Source organism: Lutra lutra, chromosome 13 (genome assembly GCF_902655055.1).
Source record: "Lutra lutra chromosome 13, mLutLut1.2, whole genome shotgun sequence".
Taxonomy (NCBI): domain Eukaryota; kingdom Metazoa; phylum Chordata; class Mammalia; order Carnivora; family Mustelidae; genus Lutra; species Lutra lutra.
Window position 1 is genome coordinate 7636564 of NC_062290.1, and position 27030 is coordinate 7663593.

The 27030-nt window shown below is 40.0% G+C and overlaps 1 protein-coding gene across 2 annotated transcripts in view; it reads left to right on the plus strand.

Annotated features, from left to right (window-relative positions):
* Positions 1-347: 347 nt before the first annotated feature.
* The window catches only part of LOC125084066 (histone-arginine methyltransferase CARM1-like), a 278327-nt gene continuing 251644 nt past the window's right edge, over positions 348-27030 (plus strand). For both annotated transcript variants that reach the window (XM_047701178.1, XM_047701179.1), the window contains exon 1: positions 348-577. In XM_047701178.1, the coding sequence (XP_047557134.1) occupies positions 418-577 (160 nt within the window). In that variant the 5' untranslated portion in view covers positions 348-417. The remainder of the gene's footprint in view (positions 578-27030) is intronic.

The window sequence follows — 27030 nt, forward strand, 5'->3', positions numbered from 1 at the left end:
TGAGCACCCCAAAACCATCTGGACTGGGCGAGAGCCCACCCAGCAGAGAGCCCGGGCCAAGGCCATTTCCAAGCCAACGCCCACGCCCACAGAGCAGTCCCAGTGAACAGCAGGTGTCACCCTTCTGCTTCCAAAACCCCAGTGCCTCCAGGTGCCTCGTGAGCTCCCCAAACTTGCGTGTGGGAGCAGTGGCCCACTGGGGTGGCCCCGAGCACCTGCGCGGCACCTCCTGGGGGGGAGGGCGGGGTGGCGGTGCGGGGTCGCGGGGCTGCAGGTGCCCGCAGGAGCCCTGGGCGGGCAGAGGTGGACGCTCGGACTTGCGCGGGGGTGAGGAAGGTGGCTTGCGCTTCCAAGTCCCTCCCCCTTCCCCCGGCAGTTTCTTGGGGCGCCGAGCAGCGCGGAGGAGGCGCTCGCACCATGGCCCGGGTCCCCGCGCGCCTGCAGTTCCGCGTGCAACTGCGCTTCGTGACGGAGGAGCAGCTTTTCGGGGCCGGGCAGCTCTCGCCCCCGACCCCGAAGTCTCTGCGACTGGAGGTGCACCCGGCGGGGGAGGAGGCGGATGCGACGGTGATTGACGGTGAATACTGAGTCCCGCTCGAAAGTTGGGGCCGGGGTCGGCGCGCGTGTGCGGGGACGCGGCTGCGTGTCCAGGATGTGTGAGGAGTGCGCGTGTGCTTTCGGGCGCGTGGAAGTGTGGGTTGCGCCGTCTCTGTCGCCCGGGGAGGTGTGCACCCCGAGGCTCGCCGAGAGGAAATGCCAGGCTACTTCTCCCCAACTCCCGCTGGCCCAAATCGCATCTCTGTTGCGCTCCAAGAACTTGGGAGCGGCGGGCAGCCGGGCGCTGAGAACTTGTCCTGGCTAGAACTTAGAGGTGTCAGAAGCCAGGTCTGGAGAAGACAGGCGCGCGATGTCCTCGCCCGGCACCTACTCAGGAGCAGGGCAGGACAGGGAGCCCCGTCTCCTTACTTCCAGGCCTGCTGGGCTCCTGTTACCTCCCTGGCCGCTGGCCACCCTCCCGCCACGCCTGCAGCTTTCTGTGGGCCAAGTTCTGATGCGCGGGAAGGGCCGTGCGGCTTGTTCACCAGTTGGAGTGGCTGTCGTGGCCAATGTGGTCTCCACTGGACATTACATTTTGGTTCAAAAAAGGGACCTTTTACAACGACGTGGGACCCCTGGCTTCCTGGAGCTGTGGGTATGTTGAGGGAATGCTTTTAATTCGTATAGGATCCTGGACTTTTTGAGAATCCAAGGAAACCTATAGAACTGCCAGCAGAAAATGTGCATTCCGCAGCATCAAACTTTACATATAAATAAGACGGGATAACAGCTCCTCCTGGCAGCTTATATTAAATACCCCGCTCTAGTACATGGAGGGAACAGAGCCCCAGACAGCTATAAGCCTCCAAAGACTCCTGGAGTTTCTTTTTCCGGCCCTAACTTCTTAAGATTCTGAGAATTGTTTAAAGTGCTCTGTGTTGGTTCCAGTGGGAATTTCAAATAACAGAACTACTGACCTGCTCCTCTGTGAGGAGAATACAAGTCACTGCTGTGTCTCCAAGGCCTTAGGACAGACAGACACGGTAGATGCTCAATACCTGCTTACTGTGGGATGATAGAAAGCCTTTGCGTGTGTCTTCTCGCTTCCCTCTAGGCTGGGATGGGGAAGTTTGGATCTTTAAAAAAGAGATATTAAATATTGTTTGCCTCGTGTCTTAGCTGGAGTCTTGGCAAGGGATCAAAAGCCTTACTCAGCAACTCCTAGATTTCTCTTTTGGTTGTAAGGTGGGGGGGGAGTAGTTTCCAGTATTTCTCCTGGGGATTTTAAAACTCAAGGTGCCAGAAAAGTGTTCAATTTGTCAATGATGGTCATCTGATTTAATGGGTAGCCAGGCATGTGGAGAAACAAAGGCACAGATTTCAGATTTACACATTATTTGGTGTCCTATGAATTTCTTTCCCACAGATAATGTGTTAAGAGAAGGAATCCCTGAGGTTCAGGGTGATTGAAGTCGTAGACTCTCCCGTAAGTTACCGATGCCTGGCTTGTGTGGATGTAATTATCTTACAGAGAGGAATATGCTTTCCCTTAATGTAGTTCCTAGAGTCTAGAGGTAACCTCTGTGGGATGGGTTAGACCAGAGTAATGGAAATGGGAAAATTAAAGCTAGGGCAGGCAGTCATTGTCACCCAATTTTGACAATTCCTTGGGAACGAATCACTAACCAGAAAGAGGAGAGCTCACTCTCTTAATAGCTTAAATCCTGAAACGCAATTGTTAAAGCCTTCTATGGAGAGTTTTGGAAGAGAAGCTAATTCTGGAGTTGTTTTGTTAGTAGCTCATTTTACTGTGTGACCAGCTAGACTGCTGTATGATGGGCAGGCCGAGCGAGTTTAAAAATAGATTCTCATGAACTCTTAGAAGAAAGATTTGGGTGTGTTCAAATATAGTAGCCGCATTTCGAATGGTTAGAATTTCTCCTGGGATAAAGTCTTTTGGATGGGTCCAGATGGGTCCAGTCCTTAAGAATGGTTCTAAGCAATCTACCTTTAGAAAATGGTACAGTTTCTTAGCTCACATATGGAATTAGTTACTAAACAAGTAGGATCTGGAATAACTGGGGCTGGATTCAAGTCCTGGTGCTACCTTTTATGGGCTGTGCTGAGTTTAGCAAACTATTCAGCCTCTGTAAGACTTCGGTTTCTTCCTCTGTAAAATAAGGATGGCAGTACACATGTTATGCCACTAAATAAAATAATGCATACATCATGCTTGGTGTGATGCCTGGCGTATATTAAGGGCTCATATTCTGTCCCCCAAACAACAGTTTTCTCAGGCTGTTCTGAGGAATAGCTGGGCTGTATTTTTGTGAAGATGTTTCAAAGGAAACTTAATTAAGTCTGGTAGATGATAACAGGGAGAAATAAAATAATCTTTTAGATTCCTAATCTCAGTAGCTTGTCATGTAAAAAAGGGAACAGAGCAAGAGAAACAGTTTTTTCTCATTTCAAGCCTTCCAAAACTGACAATGATTTTATAAAGGGAATGCACCAGGAGATCTCTGAGAAGACAGTCATTCATTCCTTTTCTTTCTTGTATATTTTTTTTGAGTCCCTATCCTACCACAAGCCTGCCTGAGATCATGCCTGATTCATCCTTTTATCTCCAGAGTCTTCCACAATACTCAGTACGCACAAGACATCAATAAAGGTTTCTTGAGTGCATCAGTGATTTAAATCCAGAATTTTTAAATGTTGCAGAAATAAAACTTTAAATACTGAGCACTGAGTACAGAATCTGAGTTGCCCCCAAATGATTAAGACAACTGATTTGACCTAGTCTCTAGAGGGATGTTTTAAAATACAGTATATTCATAGAAAACTTGAGGTACACTAAGGTCAATAAACCAGGTGCTGAGTGCCACTGGAAAATTAGCTGCTTATAGTTCCCGGGGTGGGGGGGGGGGGCACACCACGGCATGGTGGCGGACACATGAAGAAGCAGTAGGCGTGTTGGGGGTGGGTGGGAGACAGAGAGAGTAAGGGAAATTGTGGGTAAGAGACTTCACTGTGGTTTTTGTGGGAAGGAATGGGGGAGGCAGCATCAGCAGGCTTAGGTTGACAGGTTTGAATAATTTCAGCGGGGTCTGGAGAACCAGGGCTGTCCCAAGTTGTCTGGCACCTGACCCCAGGTTGATGATGGCAGGTGGATAGTGGCCTGGAGTGTGAGACCCCAGTCAAGGGGGTCTTAGAGGTGTGGGCTCTGGATTGGTTGGCTTGTGTTTGAAAAGTGTGCTTGCAGTGAGTTGTTTGCTATCTCTAGGAATTGGTTAACCTAGGAGGGGGCGAATCCCCAGGGTCAACAAGATCCCAAATGTCAAAGCATCAGATACAAAAATAAAAGACATGGTTAATATAAGGGAGAATCAGAACATAAGAGAATTGGTAAGGATGGTATATAGGGTGGGGGTGGCTGCCTGCTGGGTTTGGAGGGACGGCCGCAAGCAGGATGGGCCTTGGGAGAAAGTCTGGAGTTCAGGTGATGGGGGAAAAATACTATCTTCATACCTCAAGTATGGGAAAGAACTGGAAGGTGGAGAGAAAGCAGAGAGCAGGTGGGAGATGGGTCTGCTGCTCTCCACTCTTTCCTCCAAGGTCAGTGCCATGACGGGAGGGGGGGGTGAGTGGTGGAGGAGAAAGGAATTTAAGAACTGAGACTGTATCACACAAAGGTTAATGGTAGACTGGATCTCCAGGAGAGAGGAGAGAACATTTCTTCCCTTGCTAAGTTTAGAGCTGTCTTTTAATTAATCTGGAAGAGTTAGGGAAATATATAAATAAGCCACACAAATAATCAAGTATAAAAATGCAGTGATTTTTTTTCTCTGAGGTATTTTAAAAGGATGCTAGGGTTTTTGTTCCCTCGTGGTTGCTCATCTCATTAGAGGGGGAGAAAAGAGCAGAAGAAAAGTCAGAGCAAGACATCCTTTGTATCACATGTGAGTATTAATCTCCCTTCATTAAATTCTGTGATAACAGACTCAGTAAGTTGAAGCCTATGATCAGAATCCTGAAGTCAGTCACCTACAAATGATATACACATTCATTTGCTTTTCATTCAACAAATATTTATTGAACACATGTTCTGCACTAATCGCTGGGTGCACAGTACATGAGCTAGATAAAAGCCCGTCTGTATGGAGCTAATATTTTAATTGGGGGAAGATGCTGGCCAATGACATAGCAAGACAATTTCACAGTGAGATAAATGATTTGAAGAAAATGAACCCAATGGAAGAAAAAAAAAAAAACAAACAGAGACAAAGAAAGGGAGGGAGGGAGTCCAATTTAGAGAGTAATCAGGGAAGGTCTCTCTAAGGAAGTAGTATTTGCTCTGAGGCAGGAAGGATGGAAGGAGCCAGCTAAGCAGAGAGCTGGAGGGAGAAGACAACAGGCAGAAGGAACGGCAGGTCGAAAGGCCATGAGGCTGCAAGGAGTTGGCGTGTTTGGGATGGCCGGGGGAGCCGATGCTCACTGAGGGAGACAGGGAGTAATGGGAATTCAAGATAGTGCCCCAGTTCTTCTTAGAGTATAACAAGCCATCTTTAAGCTCACTGACTTACAACTATTTATGACGCTTCCAGGCATCATAAGGAACCAGGCAGGGGATGGCTGGGTGATTCTGTTGCTCCTTGTGGCATTGACTGAGGCTAATCATGGGACCCAGCTGGTGGCCAGCCTGGTCTGGGGGATGCAAGGCGGCTTCATTTACCTGGGCTAATATCAGAGCTGGTATGATGGTTAATTTTTTGTGTCAGTTTGGGTGGGCTGTGTACCCATATATTTGTTCAAATATTATCTGGATGGTTCTATGAGTGTGTTTTTGGATGAAACTCATGTTTAAATGGTGACTTTGGGTGAAGCAGATTGTCCACACTGAATGTGGGTGGGCCTCATCCACTCAGTTGAAAGCCTTAACAGAACAAAGACTGATCTTCCCCAAGCAAGAACGAATTCTGTCAGCAGATGGCCTTTGGACTTGAACAGTAACACTGGCTCTTCCCTGGGTACTCACTCTGCTAGCCTACCCGCAGATTATAGGTTTGCCAGATATATGGACACCCCCACCTCCTGCCATGGATACTGTTTCTCTGGAGAACCCTGACTAATAAAATGAAGACTCAAAGATGAGGACTGACAGTGGGGAGCCTACCGCAGCCTCTCCACATGGCTTGGCTTCCTCCCACCGTGGGCTTCTTCCCCAGAGACTTCATGGCAAAATGTGTAATGTGAAAATGTGAAAAAAAAAATCCTCTATTAATTTTCCAAAGTAAATTGTCAATTAGAAATAATGTAAAGATACTTGGCAAGCAGCTGTAAAGCAAAGCTACCACTTTTATGGAGCTTACATTCTAGAACCATTTGGAAAGCTTCAGGATTCTTTGTCCATGCTGGGCTTCCTGAAAGACTGTATGAGAAAAATATATTTTGTGATTCTAGTAGATTTACTGTGTGTATAGTTGTCTTATGTGGAGTCTGTAACGTCAGCCTCTCTGCTGAGGAATCATTTCTCTGGGCCTTTTTATGTGTTGTTCCTTCTGCTTAAAATGCTTTTCCAAATCCAGATCTCTGGCCTTTGGTATATTTTGTTCCTACTCATTCTTTAGTTCGAAGTTGGAAAGTCCTGTTTGGAGAAGGGGCTTCTCTTTCAGGGTGAGTACCCACTGTTCCCGTTGTGTCCATTGCCATATTTCTCAGCCCTTTGCTTTCAAGGCAATTACCACAACTTGTAATGAGAAATAAAAGAATTTTATGATTGACTTTAGTTAAGATTGAAGTCAGAATCTCAGGCCACAAATTGTAAGAATATTTAGTGAGAAACTTTTGAGAAACAGGGAAGAGGTTGACCCAAATGCTTCTCAGAGTGTGAGTAAGAAAGTTGAAGTGTATTTTCCAATTAGGCACCATAAAGGCATCAAGAATGGTGAGCACTAGCCAGGTCAGGCGGAGGGACTGTCTCGGTCCAAACTCTGCATATTCTGATTCTTGTCATCATGAAATGGAGTTCCTAGCCAGTGGCTTTACCAGGAAGGGCAAAAAGATCTCCAGTCATATTTTGTTTTTAACTATAGAAAGCTTAGGGTGATCTCCTGGGAAATATAAGTCAACTTTGAGGCTATTACAACTGCCGAAAAGCTTGTTTAACATGTTTGTTATGGGAAATTGCATTTACTTACTATATGTGTATTTTAGAAAATTGCATTCTTTAGCATATTTGTTGTAGAAAATTGAGTTTATTCGCCATGTTGTGTTGTACACCACAGCACTGTGATGCCTGCTAACTTTCTTCAGTAACCGTCCCTGTGTCAGGGACAGGAATTCATTTTACTTATTGATTCATGCATTTCGTGTTTATTGCCTACCCACCACGAGGCAGACACTGTTCTGGGCACTGGGGAAATGGCAGCGGATGGGTTATCTATCGCCGAGTAACAAGTAACTACAGACTTAGTGGCTTAAAAGCAATACACACTGATTACCTCCTCATTTCTGCGGTCAGGAGTCTGGGCATGGTTTCTGTGGGTCCTCTGCTCAGATTCTCTCAGAACCTGCCATCAGTAGCTGGTACTGAGATTTCACAGAAAAATTTGACTAGGGTGGGATCATTTGTGTGGTTCTTGGCTGAAGTGGTTCATGAAGTGCTATTCACTGAGGGCCTTGGCTTCTCGAGGCCCATTTGCTGGACGCCATCTCTAATTCCTTGTATATGGGCCTGACCAACCTGGCAACATGTCTTCAAAGCCAGTAAGAGATACGGGGGGTGGCTGATAGCAAGACGAGAGTCTCAGTCACATGTAACCTGATTGTGGAAGTGACATCCTGACCTTTGTCTGAGAGTCTGTTGCTTAGTCCCTAGGCCAGTCCATACCTGAGAGAGGATTACCTCATGGCTTGAGTACTGGGAGGCAGAGATCACTGAGCGCCTTCTTGGAGTCTGCCTGCCATAAGGAGTGAGCAAAAAAGGTCACCACATTCACAGAGTGTACATTCTAGAGCCACTTGGAAAGGATCAGGGTCTTGTGCTGGACTTCTGACAGGCCTGTTTGAGAAAAAGATACTTGGGGTTCTAACAGGAGTTGCTGAACACCATGGAGAGAATCAATTTTTTTTAATTAGTTATCAGGTGTAGTCCTACCCTGGATCTCTCAGGGGGTTTGCGGTTAAAATGCAGAACCAGAGCAGGTCTCTGAAAGTATTCAAAATATCTGAGCAGAGCTCTATTCTTGATGGAACAAAAAATCAGCTCCAATGTGCTTTGGGCTTCCTGGGCCTTTGTTGTACTTTGGAGAGCTGGATAGACAAGGCCCCGCTTTAGGATTAAGACAAATCCTATCGTGGTAACTTATGTTTAGTTTTTAGTCAGCATGACTTCATTTCTTTGTGTGGAGGGCTCAGCTAGCTTTTCTTCTTTGTGGCGAAGAGATGTATTGAAGGTAAATTTGTGTTTTGGGTCAGACACTGAAGCATGTTCAAGTCACTCACAAGGGAGACAGGGCGCCATTGTTTCAGATACTAGAAATTACAGTGACGTTTTATACAGTGAAACAAAAAAGTGAGTATGACGTTAGGGAAGAAGGAGTTAAGGAAGGAAAGAAGAAAGGGAGGGAAGGAGAAAGGAAACCAGAGCCGTCACTGTGTTTGTTGCATCTTAGGGGATAAATAAGTGGTGCGCTGTATGGTTACCGCTGAGTTCTGGAGCCGCCATGTTTTATGACTTGAAGTCATGATCGAAAACATGTTTCCTAAACCTTGACATTTACACAGTCATAGGTTTAGAATATATGTTTTAAAAAACGTGGAGTTAGATTCTGGACAGGCTTGTATGAACAGCTCCGCCTTGGAACTTGAGTACCAGAAAATCAAAGATAATGAAAATCCATCAATCAGAGCAGGGAATAGGAAAGTGGGTCTGAATCGTGTGCCTGGTTCTTAGCCTGACCGAGTGCAGCTAATGATGGCACAGATCCCAAGGCAAGCATTGCATGTGAACGTGAGAAGCAACGCTTGGAAAACGAGTGGGTTCCGGAAGTAGCCTATGGAATTGACCTGAGATGCACACCCAGCCTTTGGGGCTGGAATCCGAGCCCTCAGAGTGCTTCCCTGTGCTTGGAAAACAGAAGGTCTGTATCATTGCTTTGTGAATTTCCTTTGGATGAAACTTATTTTTTTTCCTTACAGGGAGACTTTTTTCTGATTTCATATTTTTTCTCCCTCAGAGAAGGAAGTTTTTTTTAAAATCCCATTTCTACAAGATGACAAATGCTTCAGGGTGTGAATGCTGTTTCCTTAGATTTTTAGGAATATCAGATCAGAAGAGCAGAGAACATGTCAGCAATAGGCAATGAATATTAATTTTCTAATCTGCAGAATAATAATAGCATTAGAAGAGATTGTGGCTCAGAGACATGGAATAAACGTGCAGGTTCAGCCCGCTCGTACATGGAAGAGCAGCCAGGAGCTCAGCCCCATTGTCCACTTCGGCTCTCTCTCCGGTCTCCTTGGAGAACAGTTAGAACATGCTTTCTTTACCAACGTACATGATTCTTCTCCCTTGACTCACAGGAATAGTTGTGATTTTTCTGTCCCCCTCTTTTTTTCATAGAGCATTTGATTCCCTGAATTCCAGTTAGACTGGGAATACATTATCTGGTGGCAAAGCCGTTCACAAATGCTGTGGGCCTTGCCTTTCAGCTTCTTGAGGTCAGGGCCATTGTCCTAATCATTTCTGTGTTTCTTTGGAGATGTGCAATAGAGCCTTATTCTAGGGGGTATAGTAATGTAGCTTATGGGGGCCAGGAGAGTGTAATTTTTCTTTGGAAAATACGGACCTAGAATCCACATCAGCTTTTTTCTGCCATAATTACAGTGAGCTAAGTTTTCTGTAACCTTTCTAATAACCAGCCAAGTTTCTCTTTGCTCTTACTGGTTAATTTTGTTCCTCTTGGAGCAAATCCTTCCTAATCAGAACACGTGCTGAACTTTAAACTAGTAATTCCACAAATGAGGGGGAGCAGTTGTACTGATTTGCAATGTCCATCTCAATAAAGTTCCATTTAGTGTTTCGGGAATCATCTTCAGGCTTCCCCACTCTTTTTTTTTCCCTGATTCTTTTTAAAATGTGTTGTTACACTTTTAGTTAGCGTAGTTTACATAGGGTCAAACATATTTGCAAAGTGTAGATAACAGCCAGCGTTCAGAAGGGCCTGGAACGGCTAACAAGTCAAGTTCCTCAGAAAGCTAGAGAAGACAGTTTTCTCCATGGAGCTTAGAGCTCAGGAAATAGGGACTTCATATCATTTGAAGCAGAACGCCTGCCTTTGTGTAAACTTCTTCCAAAGCAGTATATTCTGTCATTGGCAAGTAGCAAGATTATGAAATGTCATAGTCATTTTCATTATTTCTGATAGTTCCTTCATTTATAATTATAATTACCTCTCTTTGTCTGCACCCTTATAAATCCTAACCAGCAATCAAGAATAACCAGATTTTCTGTATAATTCTTACGCTTAATAATTTTACCTATTAGACACATGGACTATTGTCAGCAGTGGGTGGACTCAGAACCCCACTACTTGTGAAAAGTACATGTGAGCCCTTACCTTTCTCGGTGTGGTCCTCCTGATTGTACCTCTGGAGCTCACCAGCTCTTAAGTTCATAGAATGAAATCTCTATCACAGACCCCCAAAACCACAGTATTAACAGAATAAGAGAAAATAGACAATCCAAGGGGACTGAGGTACAAGAGGTAAACAAGACTAGAAAGAATCATAAACCCATGTCCATCTTTTTATGGTAGCCCCAGAGATTAATTACCAAATATTATCACATTTCCTATGTGGCAAACATCTCTCACCAGGTACTGGCAGACCATGTAACTGCTCCTCAACATTCTGCTTTCCTTTTTGTCTCATATTTTTCACTTTCAGCTAGTTAGCTGCAGTGGTGGGGGTATCTGTTTTTTTTTTTTTTTCATAGACCCTCAAATACTCCTAAGTCTTTTGTGCCATCTTCCTACGTCATTGTAGGCATAATAGTACACACCAATAGTTTACTAGAGAATTAGTAAACCTGCTTTGCAGTATGTATTTCTGCAAAAGTGGAAAACTAGGGCTCTCATAGCTGTCATTAGAAGCCTTTTATATGGTGGACAGTATTTTTTTTTTTTTTAAGATTTATTTACTTGACAGAAATCACAGGCAGGCAGAGAGAGAGGAGGAAGCAGGCTCCTCACTGAGCAGAGAGCCCAATGTGGGGCTCAATTCCAGGACCCCGGGACCACAACCTGAGCTGAAGGCAGAGGCTTGAACCCACTGAGCCACCCAGGCGCCCCTATGGTGGACAATATTAGGAAATATAAATTTCCTGGCTAGTGGAGCTAATAGTCATGCTGTAAATCCTAATCTCCCAGCATACCTTCTGCCAAAACAGAAATAACAAGAAGGAGGACTAAAACTCATGCTCTCAGCATCACAAGAAGATAAAATACTGTCCAAACTTCAAAATGCCTGTGACTGTAAAAATAAACATAGAATCCTGGTGAGTTCTCTCTCACTGTCCTGCTGTAAGCCCTTGGGAATTACAAGGGCAGTCCCTGATCACTTTCATAGACTTGAGAAGGAAGAACTAACAGCACATCTGTTACTGATCTAAAGTCATCACTGTGAAGTCCACCATAAGAGTGAAAATTTATGAGGCACAAAAAAGCAATCCTGTAGATCAGGAACCTGACAACAAGGAACAAACTTAACATTGCAAATAAAAGAGGAAGTTTTGGAAAGGTGACATTTCAGGAGAAGAGAAGTTTAAAATGGAGATGCACCTTTTGAAAACCACAGGTAAAGGTGGGGTAAAGGAAAGCACATTTGCCTTGTAAGGCCAAAGAAAAAAGCAGAGAACAAACATCCCACTCATCCCACTCAAAAAGCTGTCCTGTAAATCTACCACATGTCAATATCAATAGAAAAATGCATTCTTGAACAAGGTATCTCTTAAAACACTCCAAACCATCCCTACCCAGAAATGCAGAGGCATAACTAGCCTTCATTTATATATACATACCATGAAAATACAGAAGTAAATGAGAATTAAATTAATTCAGTGCATAACAATTCCACCCACTAAATGAAAGAGAATAAGATATTCTCAAATAAACATTTGGGGATTTGAAAAAACAAACCATTTCAAGACAGAAATTTAAAATCCAAGAACATAAATGGACACCAAATAAAAAAGACCACAATAAGGATTGATTAAATTCAGGAAAAGCACTGAATAGTCTGAATTATATAAGAAATAAGGACTAATTTTAAAATTCCCTAAGAAATAAGAGATTCAAATGAAAACTTAGTAAGAGCATTGAAGAAAATTAGGAATATAGCAAGAGAATAAAAACAAGATTAAAAAAGAAAAAAGACAAAGTGTTTGAAATGAAATGTAGGCGAAGATGATCCAATTAGGTATAATTGGAGTCCCTGAAAGAAAGATATAAAAACAATGGGACAGAATTAATATTTAAAAGTGTAACTTAAAAAACCGCCCTTATTTCTAGTAAATAAAAAGTTAGAATCTAAATATTGAAAGGGCTTACTAGGTATCAGGTACTATTGACCCATAACAACTAACTCTGAGACCTAACTGAGTAACATTATTAAATTTTATAAAGATGTCTTCTAAAATCTTCCAAGTTACATGGTGAAAAGATAAAATGTCTTACAAAGGCAAAAGTGCGAGGCTGGCTTTAGCTGTTTAAAGACATGTTTGTTGTTCAAAAACAACATACAAATGGCATCGCCAGTAGAACATCATCATTATGTGTGTGTTTTTAAAGATTTATTGATTTATTTGAGACAAAGAGAGACAGTGTGAGTGAGTAGGGAGAGGGCAGAGGAAGAGAATGTCAAGCAGACTCTGTGCTGAGCCTCTAGCTCACCATCCCAAAATCGCCCTGAGTTGAAATCACAAGTCCAATAGATGTTCAACCAGCTGAGCCACCCCGGTGTCCTACATTTGTTTTTTGTTTTGTTTTGTTTTAAATGCAGGAGCTCAGGAATGTTTATTCAGGAACCTCCCTGAGAATCTATTGGAATCCACTAAGATAGAAGTGGATAAGCTTCAGCAGGACTGATGATGAGAATTTGATGTATTTAATTGTTCATCTAAAAATGGACATAAGGATAGAAAAATGTGTATGATGTGTGTTAACATAGTGATTAAAGAAAGAGTCCCAGCCTCAAACACTTTTATCAATGAAAGGGATGGAATGAAAGTTAGCAAATCAAATTGCAAACTCAAGAAGCTAGAAAATATTAGAAAAATAAAAAAGAACAAGGAGGGAAATAATAAATGTAGATTTAATTAATAAGTCAAAATCATGGTTTTTGAAAAAAATTAGCAAAATATACAAACCACTAACCTAGTAAGAAGGCATAAATATTCAAAATAAGAAGGCAAGGAGGATATAATCTTAAAACAGAAGATTTTTTTTAAAAATTAGAGATTCTTTTGTCAGTATCCATGCAAATAAATTTGAAAACCTGTACAGAATGGGAAATTTCCTAAACTAATTGACTCCCTTATAAATAGAAGCTTACATATACCTATTTTCATCAAAGAAATAGAGATGGTTATAAGGTAGTTGTTCCATAAGGAAGCACCAAACCCCAGTGGTTTCACAAGGGAGTTCCACCCAACCTTCAGAGACCAGATAGACCCAGTGCTTCATAACATATTCTAGAGTATTAAAATTATTTTTAAAAGTCAAGCTAGTGACAATATAATCAGAAAATTATTGCCAATATCGCTAATGAATATTGATACAAAAGTACTTAATATAACCTTGGCCAACAGAATCCAGCATCACAAAAAAAGAACTGATAAACCATGCTTAAATGACATTTAATCCAGGAATGCAATCTTGGTTTGCTATTAGGAACTCCAGTAAAGTAATACACTATGTTAACAGATCAAAGGAAGAATAAAAGATCACAGGAATATCTCCAGAGATAGTAAAAAAAATCTTTGGATAAAATCTGATTTAATTAAAAGTATATAACTCACTCTTAAAGCTGCATCTTACTTAATGGGAAAATACTAGAGGCACTTCCACTAAGATTAAGCGCAAGGAAATTAAGCCTAATACCTCCACTACTACTCAATCTTGTCCTGGAAGTCATAGCCAAGGCAGTTAGAGGATAAGGATTAGAAAAGAAGTAAAACTATTTGGGTTTGCAGGTAATATGATTATGTACTTGGGAAACCCTAGAGAAACAATGGTAAACTTTCCCTCAAAATAATGGAATTTAGTGAAAGTAGCAAAATAGAAAATTAACATAAAGAAACTGAAATTGCTGGTCTTCAGATATAGAAACAATAACCAAGTCTTAGGCATAATGTTGGAAAAACCTCATTTAGATAGCAACAAAGGATGAGTGCACTCTTAACCCCCATTACCTATTTTACCCATCCTCCCACCGACTTCCCTCCGGTAACTATGTTAACTATACTGGAATTAAAATTAAAAACTTAACAAATATTTTAAAAAATAGCAACAAAGGAGATTAAATACTGAAAATTAATTTAACAGAATTTAATAAGTTAGAGTCCTACCCCTGTTGGAAAGGATGACTCACCTCATAAAGATGTCAGTTCTCCCTAAGTTAATTTATAAATTTAACACAATCCCTATAAAATACCAGCAAGATTTTTGTTTAAATGGATTGGGATGAGTTGATACTAGAGTTTATGCTATTTATTAATAGCCAGGAAAATACTAAAGAAGAAAAGCTCTGTAGGAAAAGTAGCCCTTACCATGCACTAAAACACACCTCAAATCCTCTACAGTGAAAGCATGAAGAGAAAGACAGGTCAATGGCATAGAATAAGAGGTCCAGAAACAGACCCAAGAATATCTGGAAATATAAGGAAGGAATATAAGGAAATATAAAGAAGCCATTTTAAATCATCAGAGCAAAGATGGACTTTTCAATGTGTTATTCTGGGGCAACCCGTTAGCCATTTGCAATATGATAAAATGAGGTTCATACCTCACATTATGTACAAGCATAAACTCCAGATGCATCAGAAATCTCAATATAAACAAAATCACTTAAGTACCAGAAGAAAACATATATGATTCTTCTCTTAGCTATATGAAGGAAGGCTTTTTAACTGGATTCAAAATATTGTGTAATAAATGATCAGTAAAATTTACTACAGAAATACACAAAAGTCTGCATTCAAAACCCAAGTGACAAACTCAAAGTTTTTGCAACGGATACCACAAAGTATTAATATTTGGCATAAGTGAAAAAGGTAGAATAGAAAAGAGTATCTATGCACCATGTTTTGTATAAGAAAGAAGGAGAAATTTACTAGTGCACCTGAAATTCATGCCCACAAGAAGGAAAAGAAGCGTGCATGAAAGACTAATTACATTGGTTGCCTAAATGGGGTAGATGGAAATCGAGTAAAAAGGCGGAAGTAATTGGAGAGAGAGGGTTGGCATTTCTTAGAATACATCTTTTTGGATAGCTCCCATTTACTGAACTATGTTAATGTTTTATAGACTCAGGATAAATAAAATAAAAAAAATCAACATGTCTGGGGGAAACTTTAAGCTGGAATACAGGCAGAGAGATAAACCGAACAGTATCTTGAACAAGACGCTGTGAAAGATAAATTGAGAAAACAAAAATTCTCTGACGTTTGAGCATTGTAAGCTTGGACAGTACTTTACCTTACTCTCATCTTGATTACCGTTCTTGTTAGAAAGTTGTTTGTACTAAAAGAGAAAGATGCAGTGGTTTTAGGAGAAACAACAACAACAACCCTATTTACCAGGAGTGTCGGGGTCTGTGATAAAATGGTAGATGAGGGGTGAAAATGGTGTTCTAAATTCAGACCCAGGCAAATCTGGCTGATTCAAACATTCTGAGCTTGTGGAATAGCTGATCGATGCAGTATCTTAGATTATCGTGCCTTGTTATTTATGTTTTTAATTCTGGTTTAAAGACAGCAATAAATAGCTAAAATAATAACCGTAACAACATTGGATAAACATACAGCATTTAAGAGATTTAAAGTTCCATTCTGAGCTCTGCCTTAAAGAAATAGCTTCATATATCATTTCTTTAGATGAGATCAGAATATTTGCAAATAAAAAGGAATGCAGAGTGTGTGAAAATAGATTACATTTAATGTGCTTTGTTTTATGTTGGTATAATGTGATTTTCATAAGTTAAAAAAATCATCAGTGGAATCTGGAAAAAATATTAAAATCTTTTTTTATTAGGCCTGTGGGAGGCTAAGAAGTAAATAACAGTCCATAGGAACAATGATCAAGCAGGCATGTGCAGAAAAAGAATATCTTTATGGTTTAGTCTTAAAAATATGAATGTTTATTTTCATTAAACATCAGCTAATAAAAATCACCCTGGATAAAGACATTAAGATATTATAGACAACAATAATTTTCTATTAAGTAATAACCCAGTTTCTTAAAAATTATGGTAGTTCTCTTATTAAAAAAAAAAAAACTACCTTATTCATGGATTACACAAGTCAAAATGTAATGGGGTAAGTAGTGATGTCCCTGTCCTAATTCTGACACCCTATGAATATTACCATATGTGGTGAAAGTATTACCTTGTTTGACAAAAGATGTGATTAAGTTAAGGATCTTGGGTGGTGGGGCTTATCCTGGGTTGTCTGGGTAGGCCCTAAATCTAATGACAAATGTCCTATAAGAGAGAGACAGAGGGAGATTCTGCAGAGAAGAGGAGGCGTTGTGACTATCGGCCCAGAGATTGGTGTCCTTGGCTGTCTTGTAGTAGGGGAGTCTGTGCCCCATAATCTCAAATTGTATTACTTTGAAACTGAACTCAACATTACTGTGGACCTTGGAGTTAAATATACATCACCTAATGACCATTGCTAGCCACACAGAACTTGAAATCTAAGAAACGCTTGCTCAGACAAGGATATATCATAGTAACAATGATACTTTTTCTTGATATAGGTGCTTTTGAAAAGCTCAAGTGTGAAAAGAAAACTCCTAAAAACTTTATAGTATGAGTCAACTGAGTGGTTTGAGACCCTAGGAGCTGAATCCATCCTTAATTTTACTTTTTTTTTTTTTTTAAGATTTTTTATTTATTTGTCAGAGAGAGAGGGAGAGAGAGCGAGCACAGGTGGACAGAATGGCAGGCAGAGGCAGAGGGAGAAGCAGGCTCCCTGCCAAGCAAGGAGCCCGATGTGGGACTCGATCCCAGGACGCTGGGATCATGACCTGAGCCGAAGGCAGCTGCTTAACCAACTGAGCCACCCAGGCGTCCCCCATCCTTAATTTTAGATAAGACAACGTGGCATATTGGAAAGATTGCAAATTGAGAGTCCGCTTACTCAGTTTCATTACATTTTTCTAGATTCTTACCCAGAAATTTGTAAAGAATCAGTTGTCACATTAATGGTTATGATGGGTTGGCAGGGTATCTCTTGTTCCAAGGAAAATAAGCTCTTCAGAAGGAAGTGGATATATTCTGAGTATCAAGAAGGTATGCATTCATAGGAACATATAAACCCGTGAAAACTTTGGACTAAGAAATAGGACAGCTGGGATGATGTCAACATGGGGGTGTGTAGTAGAATTCCTGACCTACGGAAGGCATGGATGGATGTTACATGCCTGACAGTGATCACCACTTAGGCATAGTGAGGTATAGGAATGGTGTGAGATTTCACTTATCTGGATGTCCTCTGGTGAGTGGATAGCCACTGGATTATCTGCTATGTGGTGCAGATACTGTACTGAATAAATGTTTGAGTTTTTTGCTTGACAATTTCTTGTAGGAAGCAAAATGATTGATCCATCCTATACATTGGGGAAAAATTGTTTAGAGATGTGAAAATGATGGGAATCTAGGATAAAAGTGGCCCATTATATCAGGGAGACTTCTGGACATTTGGAGATATGTACTCCAGACTTTAGGAAATGTACATAACTTCGTTCAGGACTCAGAATGTGAAGATTGTTCATTATGATTGAAATATTATTAAAATTGAAATTCTCATAAGAATAATTGTGTATAATTCCAGTAAGGAACAAAGAGAGGACACTGTTAGAAGACTTTATGATTTTTTTTTTTAAGATTTTACTTATTTATTTGTCAGAGTGAGAGTGTAAGCCGGGGGAGCAGCAGGCAGAGGAGGCAGAGGGAGAAGCAGGCTCCCCACAAAGCAAGGAGCCCCACGCAGGACTCAGTCTCAAGATGCTGGGATCATGACGTGAGCTGAAGGCAGTGGCTTAACTGACTGAGCCACCCGAGTGTCCCAGACTTTATGATTTTATGAGGAATGGAGAACAGATTTTAATGGCCCATGTATAAAAAGTATAAAGACATATAAATAATTGCAAAATAATTGTATAATACACAGAACAGTAAGATATTAATCAGAAAACCTACAATTTAGCAAGGTATGAGATTGGTTGAAAGAAAAGTAAAACTAAAAGAATTCTTAAATGCTTTGCTGATGTGGACCTCCATCTTGGGGTAGATGATGCAATATTAATTGGTAACAGGAAGCAGACTCTATTTTGCCTCTATTCTTTAAAGATGGACCAAAATTCCAAGTGAGGTGGGAGGATGGAAAAAGTTAAACTCTCAGAGGTTCTTAACTTGGGATCCATAGACTCCCAAGCAAAGCATGGGTAGAATTCAGTCTATGAACTTGAATGGGGGAAAAATACATCTTTATATTCACTGACTTCTAACTTAAATTTAATAGTTCCTTCATTTTTGAATGTAGACAACAGCCCACAGTAGTCTCAGCATTATACTTTATCACTAATAAAATCACAGCTGTTTTCATGTCATATTACAATACTTACAACAGCCTTAGAATATCATTTTGCACATTACTGCTTTAAAATTACAATAGTTATTAGGACTACCACTAGATCTTGTTATTTCATTTATTCATAAGTAAAGCATACATATTATTGTATTTTGAAAACTGTATTAGTTTTCTTAGTAACATTATACATTTTATGCATTTAAAGTTATTATGCTAAGACAGGATGCATAGACTTCACCAGACTGCCAAAGGGATTTATGGAATGAAAATCTTAAGAACCCCCGAATTTGCTCCTCTGAGTATGTCTCCCAGCTTGAATACCCCGTGTACTCGGAGAATGGGGAGAATTCTGAACTGAACTCCTTTGTCTTCAGGGAAACTGGAGAGTCACCAAGGTAACAAATGATTAGAAATGGGTAAATGTCCTCATCTAATCTAGATCAGTTACCTGGGCCTTAATATTCAGTAGACTTTTTCTTACATTAGGCCCCTAAAAGGATAGATTCTTGAAAGATAGGGAATAGTTGTTCCCATAGGAACACACGTAGTATTCCTGTGACCTTTTTGGAGCCTGGATCGAAGCTCCCCAGCAATCTCTGTGGTCAAGAACACGACGTCACCCCACAGCCCCATATTTCACCTTGAGGTCAGTTAAAAATCGACCAGACTTGCTATGCCCACCTTCAGCAGCCCTGCTCAGTGAATCCTCTGTGGCCATTCAACCTCTTCCTCAAGGACTGTGGCCCCCGTTCCCAGCTTTCCTCTCCAGTTCGTCTCCTCTCACGATCCTTGGTAGTTCTGCGGTCTTTGGGTAACCTCTGTGACCTCAAGCTTTAATTTCATTTTGACCATGCACCGCCTTGGCCACACTCAGAATTTGTTATCTACCGGAAATGTTCCATCTCTGAAATCTCAAACTTCAGTATCTATGGCCTAATTCCAACAGGTTGGCCTATCTGTTAAACAAATGCTGAAAATTGATAATTGAATTAATAGCCATCATTTAAGAATGAAGAGATTTCATACAAAAAAAACTGGATTTTTCAGCTTCTTTTTATAAATTGGAGGATTTACAACATCAACCTGGAAATCCTATGTGGGTAGGGTAGAATAGGGCTGCCACATTTTTATTATAGTTTTTTATCTATTCAAGAACTTAGGCCTTTCGGTTCTTTTTCTTCCCATTTTATACATCCTCTCATCGCTTTGCTTCTTTTCTATCTTGTGGGATCCAAAGGCTCATTATTCTGAAAACTTCTCTTTGTCACCACTCTCAACTCCACTTAACAACCTTAGCATAAAGTAGAAATTGGGAACAAAAAATTTTAAAACAGTCTCCTTTCCCTGGAAATTTAAACATAAACAAAACTGTTAAACAAGATATTAAACATCTCTTGACATCTCACTGTCCATGGGATATAGCTAAAATAGAGGCCATAGGGAATTCATGACATTGAATTACATTAATAAAAAATGAAAAGAAATACCCAACTCAGAAGTTTTCAAAATACCATTCAAACAAACCAAAAGAAAGTAGAAGGAATTAAAATTAAAAGTAGAAATTCATGAGTTAGAAAGCTAAAAACTGAATAAACTTTGAAAATCTTGTTCTTTGAGAAAATCAACAAAAGGGAAACCATGAACTAATCTGAAGAAAGAGAAGGCACAAATACACAAAGCTAGAATTGAGAAAGAGAACTAGATACTAGAAAAGAGGAAATTATAAAACATCATGAGACTACTTTGTATTACTTTGTGAAAAAAATGGAAAGAGTGAATGAGATGAATATATTTTTTAAAATGCAGCTTATAGAACTGATGCTGTAAGGAGCAGAAGTTCTGAACAGAACAATTATCGTAAAAGAAAATTGAAGATATATTTAAGGAACTCCCGTAGCAAAAGCACCAGGCCCAGATGGTGTCACAGGGGAAGCCTATCAAACTTCTTAAAGGTCAATTATGCTAAGAATACTTGAGCTATTCCAGAATAGAATAAGGGACATCGTTCAGATTTGTTTTATGAAACATTTATCATTCATGTCAAAACTAAGAGAGATTGCATAAAAATTTATTGGTTCTAAAAATATATAACTAATCTCATTAGTTACAAAAATTTTAAGTAAAAGTTAGTAAATGGTGCCCAGAGAATATTCATTAAATAACAAAGTGTCATTCTAAAAAGGATAGAAAATTCACTAATTTATTATTTTAATAGCGGGAAGGAGGGAAAAACACATGTGATTTCCATAGATGCAGGGAAGACACATGACTTTTCTAGGTAGCCCTGCTGCCCCGTCACACCTATCGGGCTCTCTGCCCCCTGCCCGCAGGCATGATCCTCAGGACTCCTGTCCTCCTTCAGTCTTTCTCATCACCCCAGGGGGAGGCTCCAAGGAAGGGGCTGGTAGTGGGTTAAGACTTCACTGGAGTCTGGGGCTCCCCGGATTCTAAACTCTCTTGCTAGTGAGACCCAAAGGTCTTTACGAGTTCACTAATCTTCCAGTTGATCTTTCTTTCCTGCAAAATTTTCAGTTTGTCTTTCACCTCTTTCCCCCGCAGTCTGCCGGGAGCGGAGCAATTTGTGTCTCCCATTTCTCCCCTGAGGGATTTGGCACCCTTTTGAATTCAGTTTGCTCGTTTTCTTTGTAACTTCAATGTCACTTAGGGTTCTCAAGAGAAACAGGACCAACACTTACCAACAGGTCAATGAAGAATTTATTCTAGGGAATTGACTTGTGCAATCACAGAAGCCGAGAAGGGCCATCATCTTGTTTCCGCAACCTGGAGACCCAGGAAGGGCAGTGGTGTAATTCGGTCCCAGTCTGAAATCCTGAAAACCAGGAGCACCAAGGGTAAGCAAGATCAGTGTCTTAGCTCAAGCCATCAGGCAGGAGGGGTTGAACTCTTCCTTACTCTACCTTTTTGTTTAATCCGATTGGCCTCAACAGATTGGGTGATGCCTACCCACCCACGTGGAGGAGGGTAGGCTACTTTTTTTATCCCACTAAATCAAATGCTAATTTCACCCAGGCACATCCAGAAATAATGTTTAGACAAATATCTGGGTGCCCCCTAAACCAGTCAGGTTGACACATGGAATTATCCATTATATACATAAAATTAGGAGCAGGGTACTGTTCTTTTGTGGCTTTCTATATCCTAAACTCGGGAATTATGGCTTATTCATTAAACATGGATTCCTCTCCTGTTCACAACCTCATTATTGGCATAAACTAGACATGTTAAGTTAGATTAATTGAAAGATGCTCTATTTTTTGTTTCCTTCTCTGTCTAAACATCTTCATATTTACTCTTTGTTATTCCCTAGTGGTAACATTTTTAAAACAACTGACAGTGCTTAGTAGTAAATTATCTGACAGTATTTCAGGAACGAAGAGGAAGCTTAACTAATAAGCCAGGACGCAGTAGGATAGGGAAAAAAAATCCTTTTAAGACAAACAAGTGAAGATTGCTGTATTAAAGAAAGGTGAAGAAATAATCACCAGCCCTTTTCTTCGATAGGATACATTTCCGAGAAAAGCTACAGACCTCCGATTTTCATCCCAAGGACTCTGTAAAGGCAACAGGGGCTTTCTTTTGTGTTGTCAGATTCTCCGCCTGTAAAGAATGTTGCCTTTAGGGAGAAGAACAGGAACACAAAAGAAATAGATGCAAAATTAAATGCTTAGCTGGGAGAATGAAAAGTCCAGCTTTTACAACTGTGCACAGCCGGCAAGACGGTTGAAATGAATTGGGCATTTCCTTCATCCTTTGTCTTTCTTAGGTTCTTCTCTAATCTGTTTCTCTTGGTTTCCAGTTTTTGTCATTTACTTATTGACCTATCTTGCTATTAAAAAATCCCTTTGATTCCGGTTTTGGTTCCTCCTAGCTGTTGTTCACATGCCTAATTTTGGCATCAGCCTCACTTCTTAGCCCAGTTCTAGCAACTTGGAGTGGACCCGGGAGCCAAGTGCTTCCGCAGGTGCATACCCGTGGCATGATCCAGTCCCGGGCTGTGGCCAGCGTTCCTTTAGTAGATGAAGACTCTGACGTCTACCCTTTCCTCTGATAGATCACATTGCTCTCACGTTTCGTGCCATGTCTTCCCAGTAACACGTTTTTCATCAGTTTGCACCATGTACTTCCTCATTCACTCAAACTGATCTGTGTGTTAACATATCTAAATTATATGTATATTTTACATACATATGTATATGTATAAATATGTATTTTCATATTTTCCCTGTGCCAATTGGATCTGCATATGTCTCTGGTGAGCCATCGGTGGGTTATTTGTGGTATCCTTTCTGTCTATTCTGCTTCCTTAGTAGCTTATAAATTCCGCACAGTCAAGATCGAAACTTAGCCCATCCTTACATTTTAGAACACATCTTAATTTCATGCTTCTGGGGAAGATGCAATAAAGCCTTTTATAATTCTGGTGCCCTCCTTGTAAGCTGTAATTAACGTAGTGCCCTTTAGTAGTTGTTTGGAAATGTTGGGAGTATGAACGTGCTAGGCATGATAATGGGTTATATAAAATCTTATTAAATATTTATAAAGAACTTATATAAAGACTGATCTTACAGTGTTTTTAGAACATAATGCACATAGTAAGCATCCATCTTCACTATTCTTATTCTTACTACATTTTGTACCATTTTTCTTTAGGGACTAAGGAAAGCATATCCATAATTATGTAACTGAGGACTCTTTGATTATCCACATTTATCACTGACAATATGGATGACCAATTCTTTTTTTTTAAATTTTAACTAGAATAAATTATTTGTGACATTTGACAGACTTTTGGAAATGCTGCCTTGTCCTTTGCTCTCAGATCTGCTGGTTCAGGCCAACTATCTCAAAGTAGATAACATCTGACTGAGCATACATCCTACCTCCATCATCTTCCTCCTTCCCTTTCCCAGCTAACTCTCCCCGCCCCTTTGTTTTTTGTTTTTCCAAGTTTTCTCTTTCCCTCGAATTTCCTGAATGAAGAGTATCTTAGTTCGGGTTGCTCCAACAAAATCTCATAGACTGGGTGACTTATAAATAACAGAAATTTATATTTCACCGTTCTGGAGGCTGGAAGTTGTGAGTAGGGTACCAACAAGGTCAGCGGGCCCTAGGTTGCAGACTGCTGATTTATTGTGTCCTCATAGGATGGAAAGAGGGAGAGAGAGCTTTGGGGGGCTCTTTGATGAGCCATAATCCTCTTCATGAGGACTCTACCCTCATGACCTCAGCACCTCCCATATGCTCTACCACCAACACTATCGTGTTGGATTTCAGTGTATAGATTTTGAAGGGACACAAACATTCACAGATGGCAATGTTCTATTTTGTCACAGCTAGATTTGGGTTGTGTGAAGTCTTCATCTCTGTATAACACACTGAACTTCAAATGTCTTTGCCTCAAAAATTGGTTTTGGTTAGCCAACACTGACCATTTCCATTGTATAATTTAATTTTAAAAATCCTGGAGGTTTGTGTCTCTCAATCACGTCATACCAATTTATGTTTTTAAAAGTTTGCTTTGTGAATTAAGAAGAGTGTTATTTAGCGAAGGCAATTATTTGATTACCTCCCCTGTGCTAGTCACAGCCTGGCATTTAATCTGGCTGTGGCCCACAGACCGCGATTTGAACAATCAGGGTAGTTTCTGTAATTGCAATAAATCATATTATTAACCATGACAGACTTTGCCTCCCACATATTTTTTTTTCAGTAACAGTTAACTCCTGAACTCCTTATGAAAGCCAGATTTCACTGTAGTCAAGTGAATTTCATAGTCAGCTGGCAGAATATAAAGACAGAGTCTGTGTTGGAAAAACACTGATGTCCCAAGAGTGGAGCCTAAAGAGGTCACTCTAACTTTAAGAGATGTAAAACTCAAACGAATATGCCACACACAGAGGCCACCTGAAAGAATAATTTGTGGAAGGATTATCTGTGGCAAGCCTGTTTAATTTTCTAGCAGGGAGACAGATGGAGATCAAGTTGTGAGGCATACTTACATTGTTACATTTGGTCATTTATATAAAATACACCTGCTACTGTACTGAGGCTTCCTGGGATGAAAAATATGAAAAGAGAAAATATTTTAAAAGGAACATTTATTGCCACCTTATGTAAGCTCACTTTACAAAATGTCCCCTTTAAATAAGAATTTTAAAAGTGGTCTATGTGCAAGGCCCTACCATGTTAGAAACTTTACCTTCACATTCACCTTGTCTGATGCCTGAAATGTGGTCACATTTTTAATAGTCTGTGATTTCAAATGATGCACTTTTCTCTGCTGTCCAGTTGGTGTTCAGACCGTTACCTCTCACTGTGGAAGATGATATATTTAGGGCATTTTTACTCTAACATTACTGATTTTGTTATGCACCTGTTTTTTCTTATTATCAATGTTTTGGCCATTTACACACTGTTCCAGATCTCTAAGTCTAATTTGCTTTTCTACGCGTTCCGTATGATAGCTTAGTATTATTATCTAAAATCTAAACTGTACTTATAACAGCATCAAGTACTGGTCAGGATTTCTAGAAAAAGAAGTTAATGCCATATCTTCAAACCTTTGTTAATCAATGAAGACTGTCCCAATGTCAAGGGCCCTTTGTTTCTCTTTAATTTCCTTTGAACTTTCTTTCTACTTTTAAGTCATTCCTGAACTGAACTTATTGAGTGCTGGGAGATGAATTCTCTGAGTCTTGCAAGACTTCACACTGTCTTTATTTTACCCTCAAATTAATTTCTGTCTATTGCCTATTCAATTCTAGCTTCAAGATTTTTTTTTCCTCAGATATTTGAAAGCATTTCCATGTTGTCTTCCAGTATTCACTGTTGTGTTGAAATGTCTGTTTTCAGTATGATCTAGTGTTTAAAGGTAATCTAAAAATTACAGATTCATTATTTTGAAGTTTCAGAATATCAAGTGTAAAGAGAAAAATAAAACTACTGCAGAGAAAAAAATTAGATTACCTTTAAAGTTTTATGTTTATCTTTCTCAGCCTTTCATTGTCTTTTTCCTTCTTGGTTTTTAGACCTATTCACTTCATTTTGTTTTACTTAAAGATTTTCTTTAGTGACTTGAGAGAGGGAGTGAGAGAGAGAGAGTACACAAGATGGAAGAGATGCAGAGGAAGATGGAGAAGCAGACCTCCTGCTGAGCAGGGAGCCTGATGTGGGACTCAGTGTGGGGCTCAATCCCAGGACCCTGGGATCATGACCTGAGCAGAAGGCAGACACTTAAGTGACTGAGCCACCCAAGTGCCCCAGTCATAGTCATTTTAATAATCCATTTCATTTCAGAATTTTTTCTTGTATTTCATTTTTAAGTTATGGTAGCTTGCCTTTATCCTTCTTTTAGAGATACAATATCATTTTGTCTGTTCACTTCTAAAAAAAAAAATCTGAACACAGAGAAATATTGGGAAATGGGCACTTATAAATACCTAATATCTTCCAAATAAATCTAACCATTGCTAATCATCATCAAGCCACAGCAGTCAGATAATAAATGAAATAAAAGGCATCCAAATCAGCAAAGAAGAAGTCTAACTTTCATTCTTTGGAGATGACAGGATACTCTATATATAAAACCTGAAAGACTCCACCCAAAGCCATGCTAGAACTGATGAACAAATTCAGTAAAGTCACAGGATACAAAATCAACATACAGAGGTCAGTTGCATTTCTATACACCAATAATGAAGCAGCAGAAAGAGAAAATAATCAGTTCCATTTACAGTTGCACCAAAATCAATAAGACATCTAGGAGTAAACCTAACCAAAGAGATAAAAGACTTGTACTTGAAAACACTGATGAAAGATGTTGAAGAAGACACAAAGAAATGGAAAAACATTCCATGATCATGGGTTACAATAACAAATACTGTTAGGATGTGTATATTACCCAAATCAAGCTACACATTTAATGCAATCCCTATCAAAATACCAACAGTGTTTTTCATAGAGCTGGAGCCAACAATACTAAAATTTGTATGGAACCACAAAAGACCCCAAATAGCCAGAAAAACCTTTAAAAAGAAAAGTAAGGCTGGAGGCATCACAATTCTGGACTTCAAGTTATATTTCAGGTAATCAAAACAGTATGTTACTGGCACAAAAGCAGACACGTAGGTCAATGGGAAAGAGTAGAAAACTCAGATATGAACCCAAACCATGTGGTCAATTAATCTTCAACAATGAAGAAGATAGTCTTTTCAACAAATGGTGTTGGGAAAAAGGAACAGCAACATGCAAAAGAATGAAACTGGACCGCTTTTCTATACCATACACAAAAATAAATTCAAATGGATTAAAGACCTAAATGTGAGACCTGAAACCATAAACATCCTAGAAGAGAACACAGACAGCAGTTGTAGCAACTACCTTTAGATACATACGTCTCCTGAGGCCAAGGAAACAAAAGCAAAAATAAACTATGGGGACTTCATCAAAATAAAATGTTTCTGCACAGCAAAGGAAAGAATTAGCAAGACTAAAAGGCAACCTTTGGAATGGGAGAAGATATTCACAAATTACATATCTGATAAAGGATTAGGATCCAAAATATATAGAGAACTTTGAGTTCTTTATAGAAAAAATTCTGA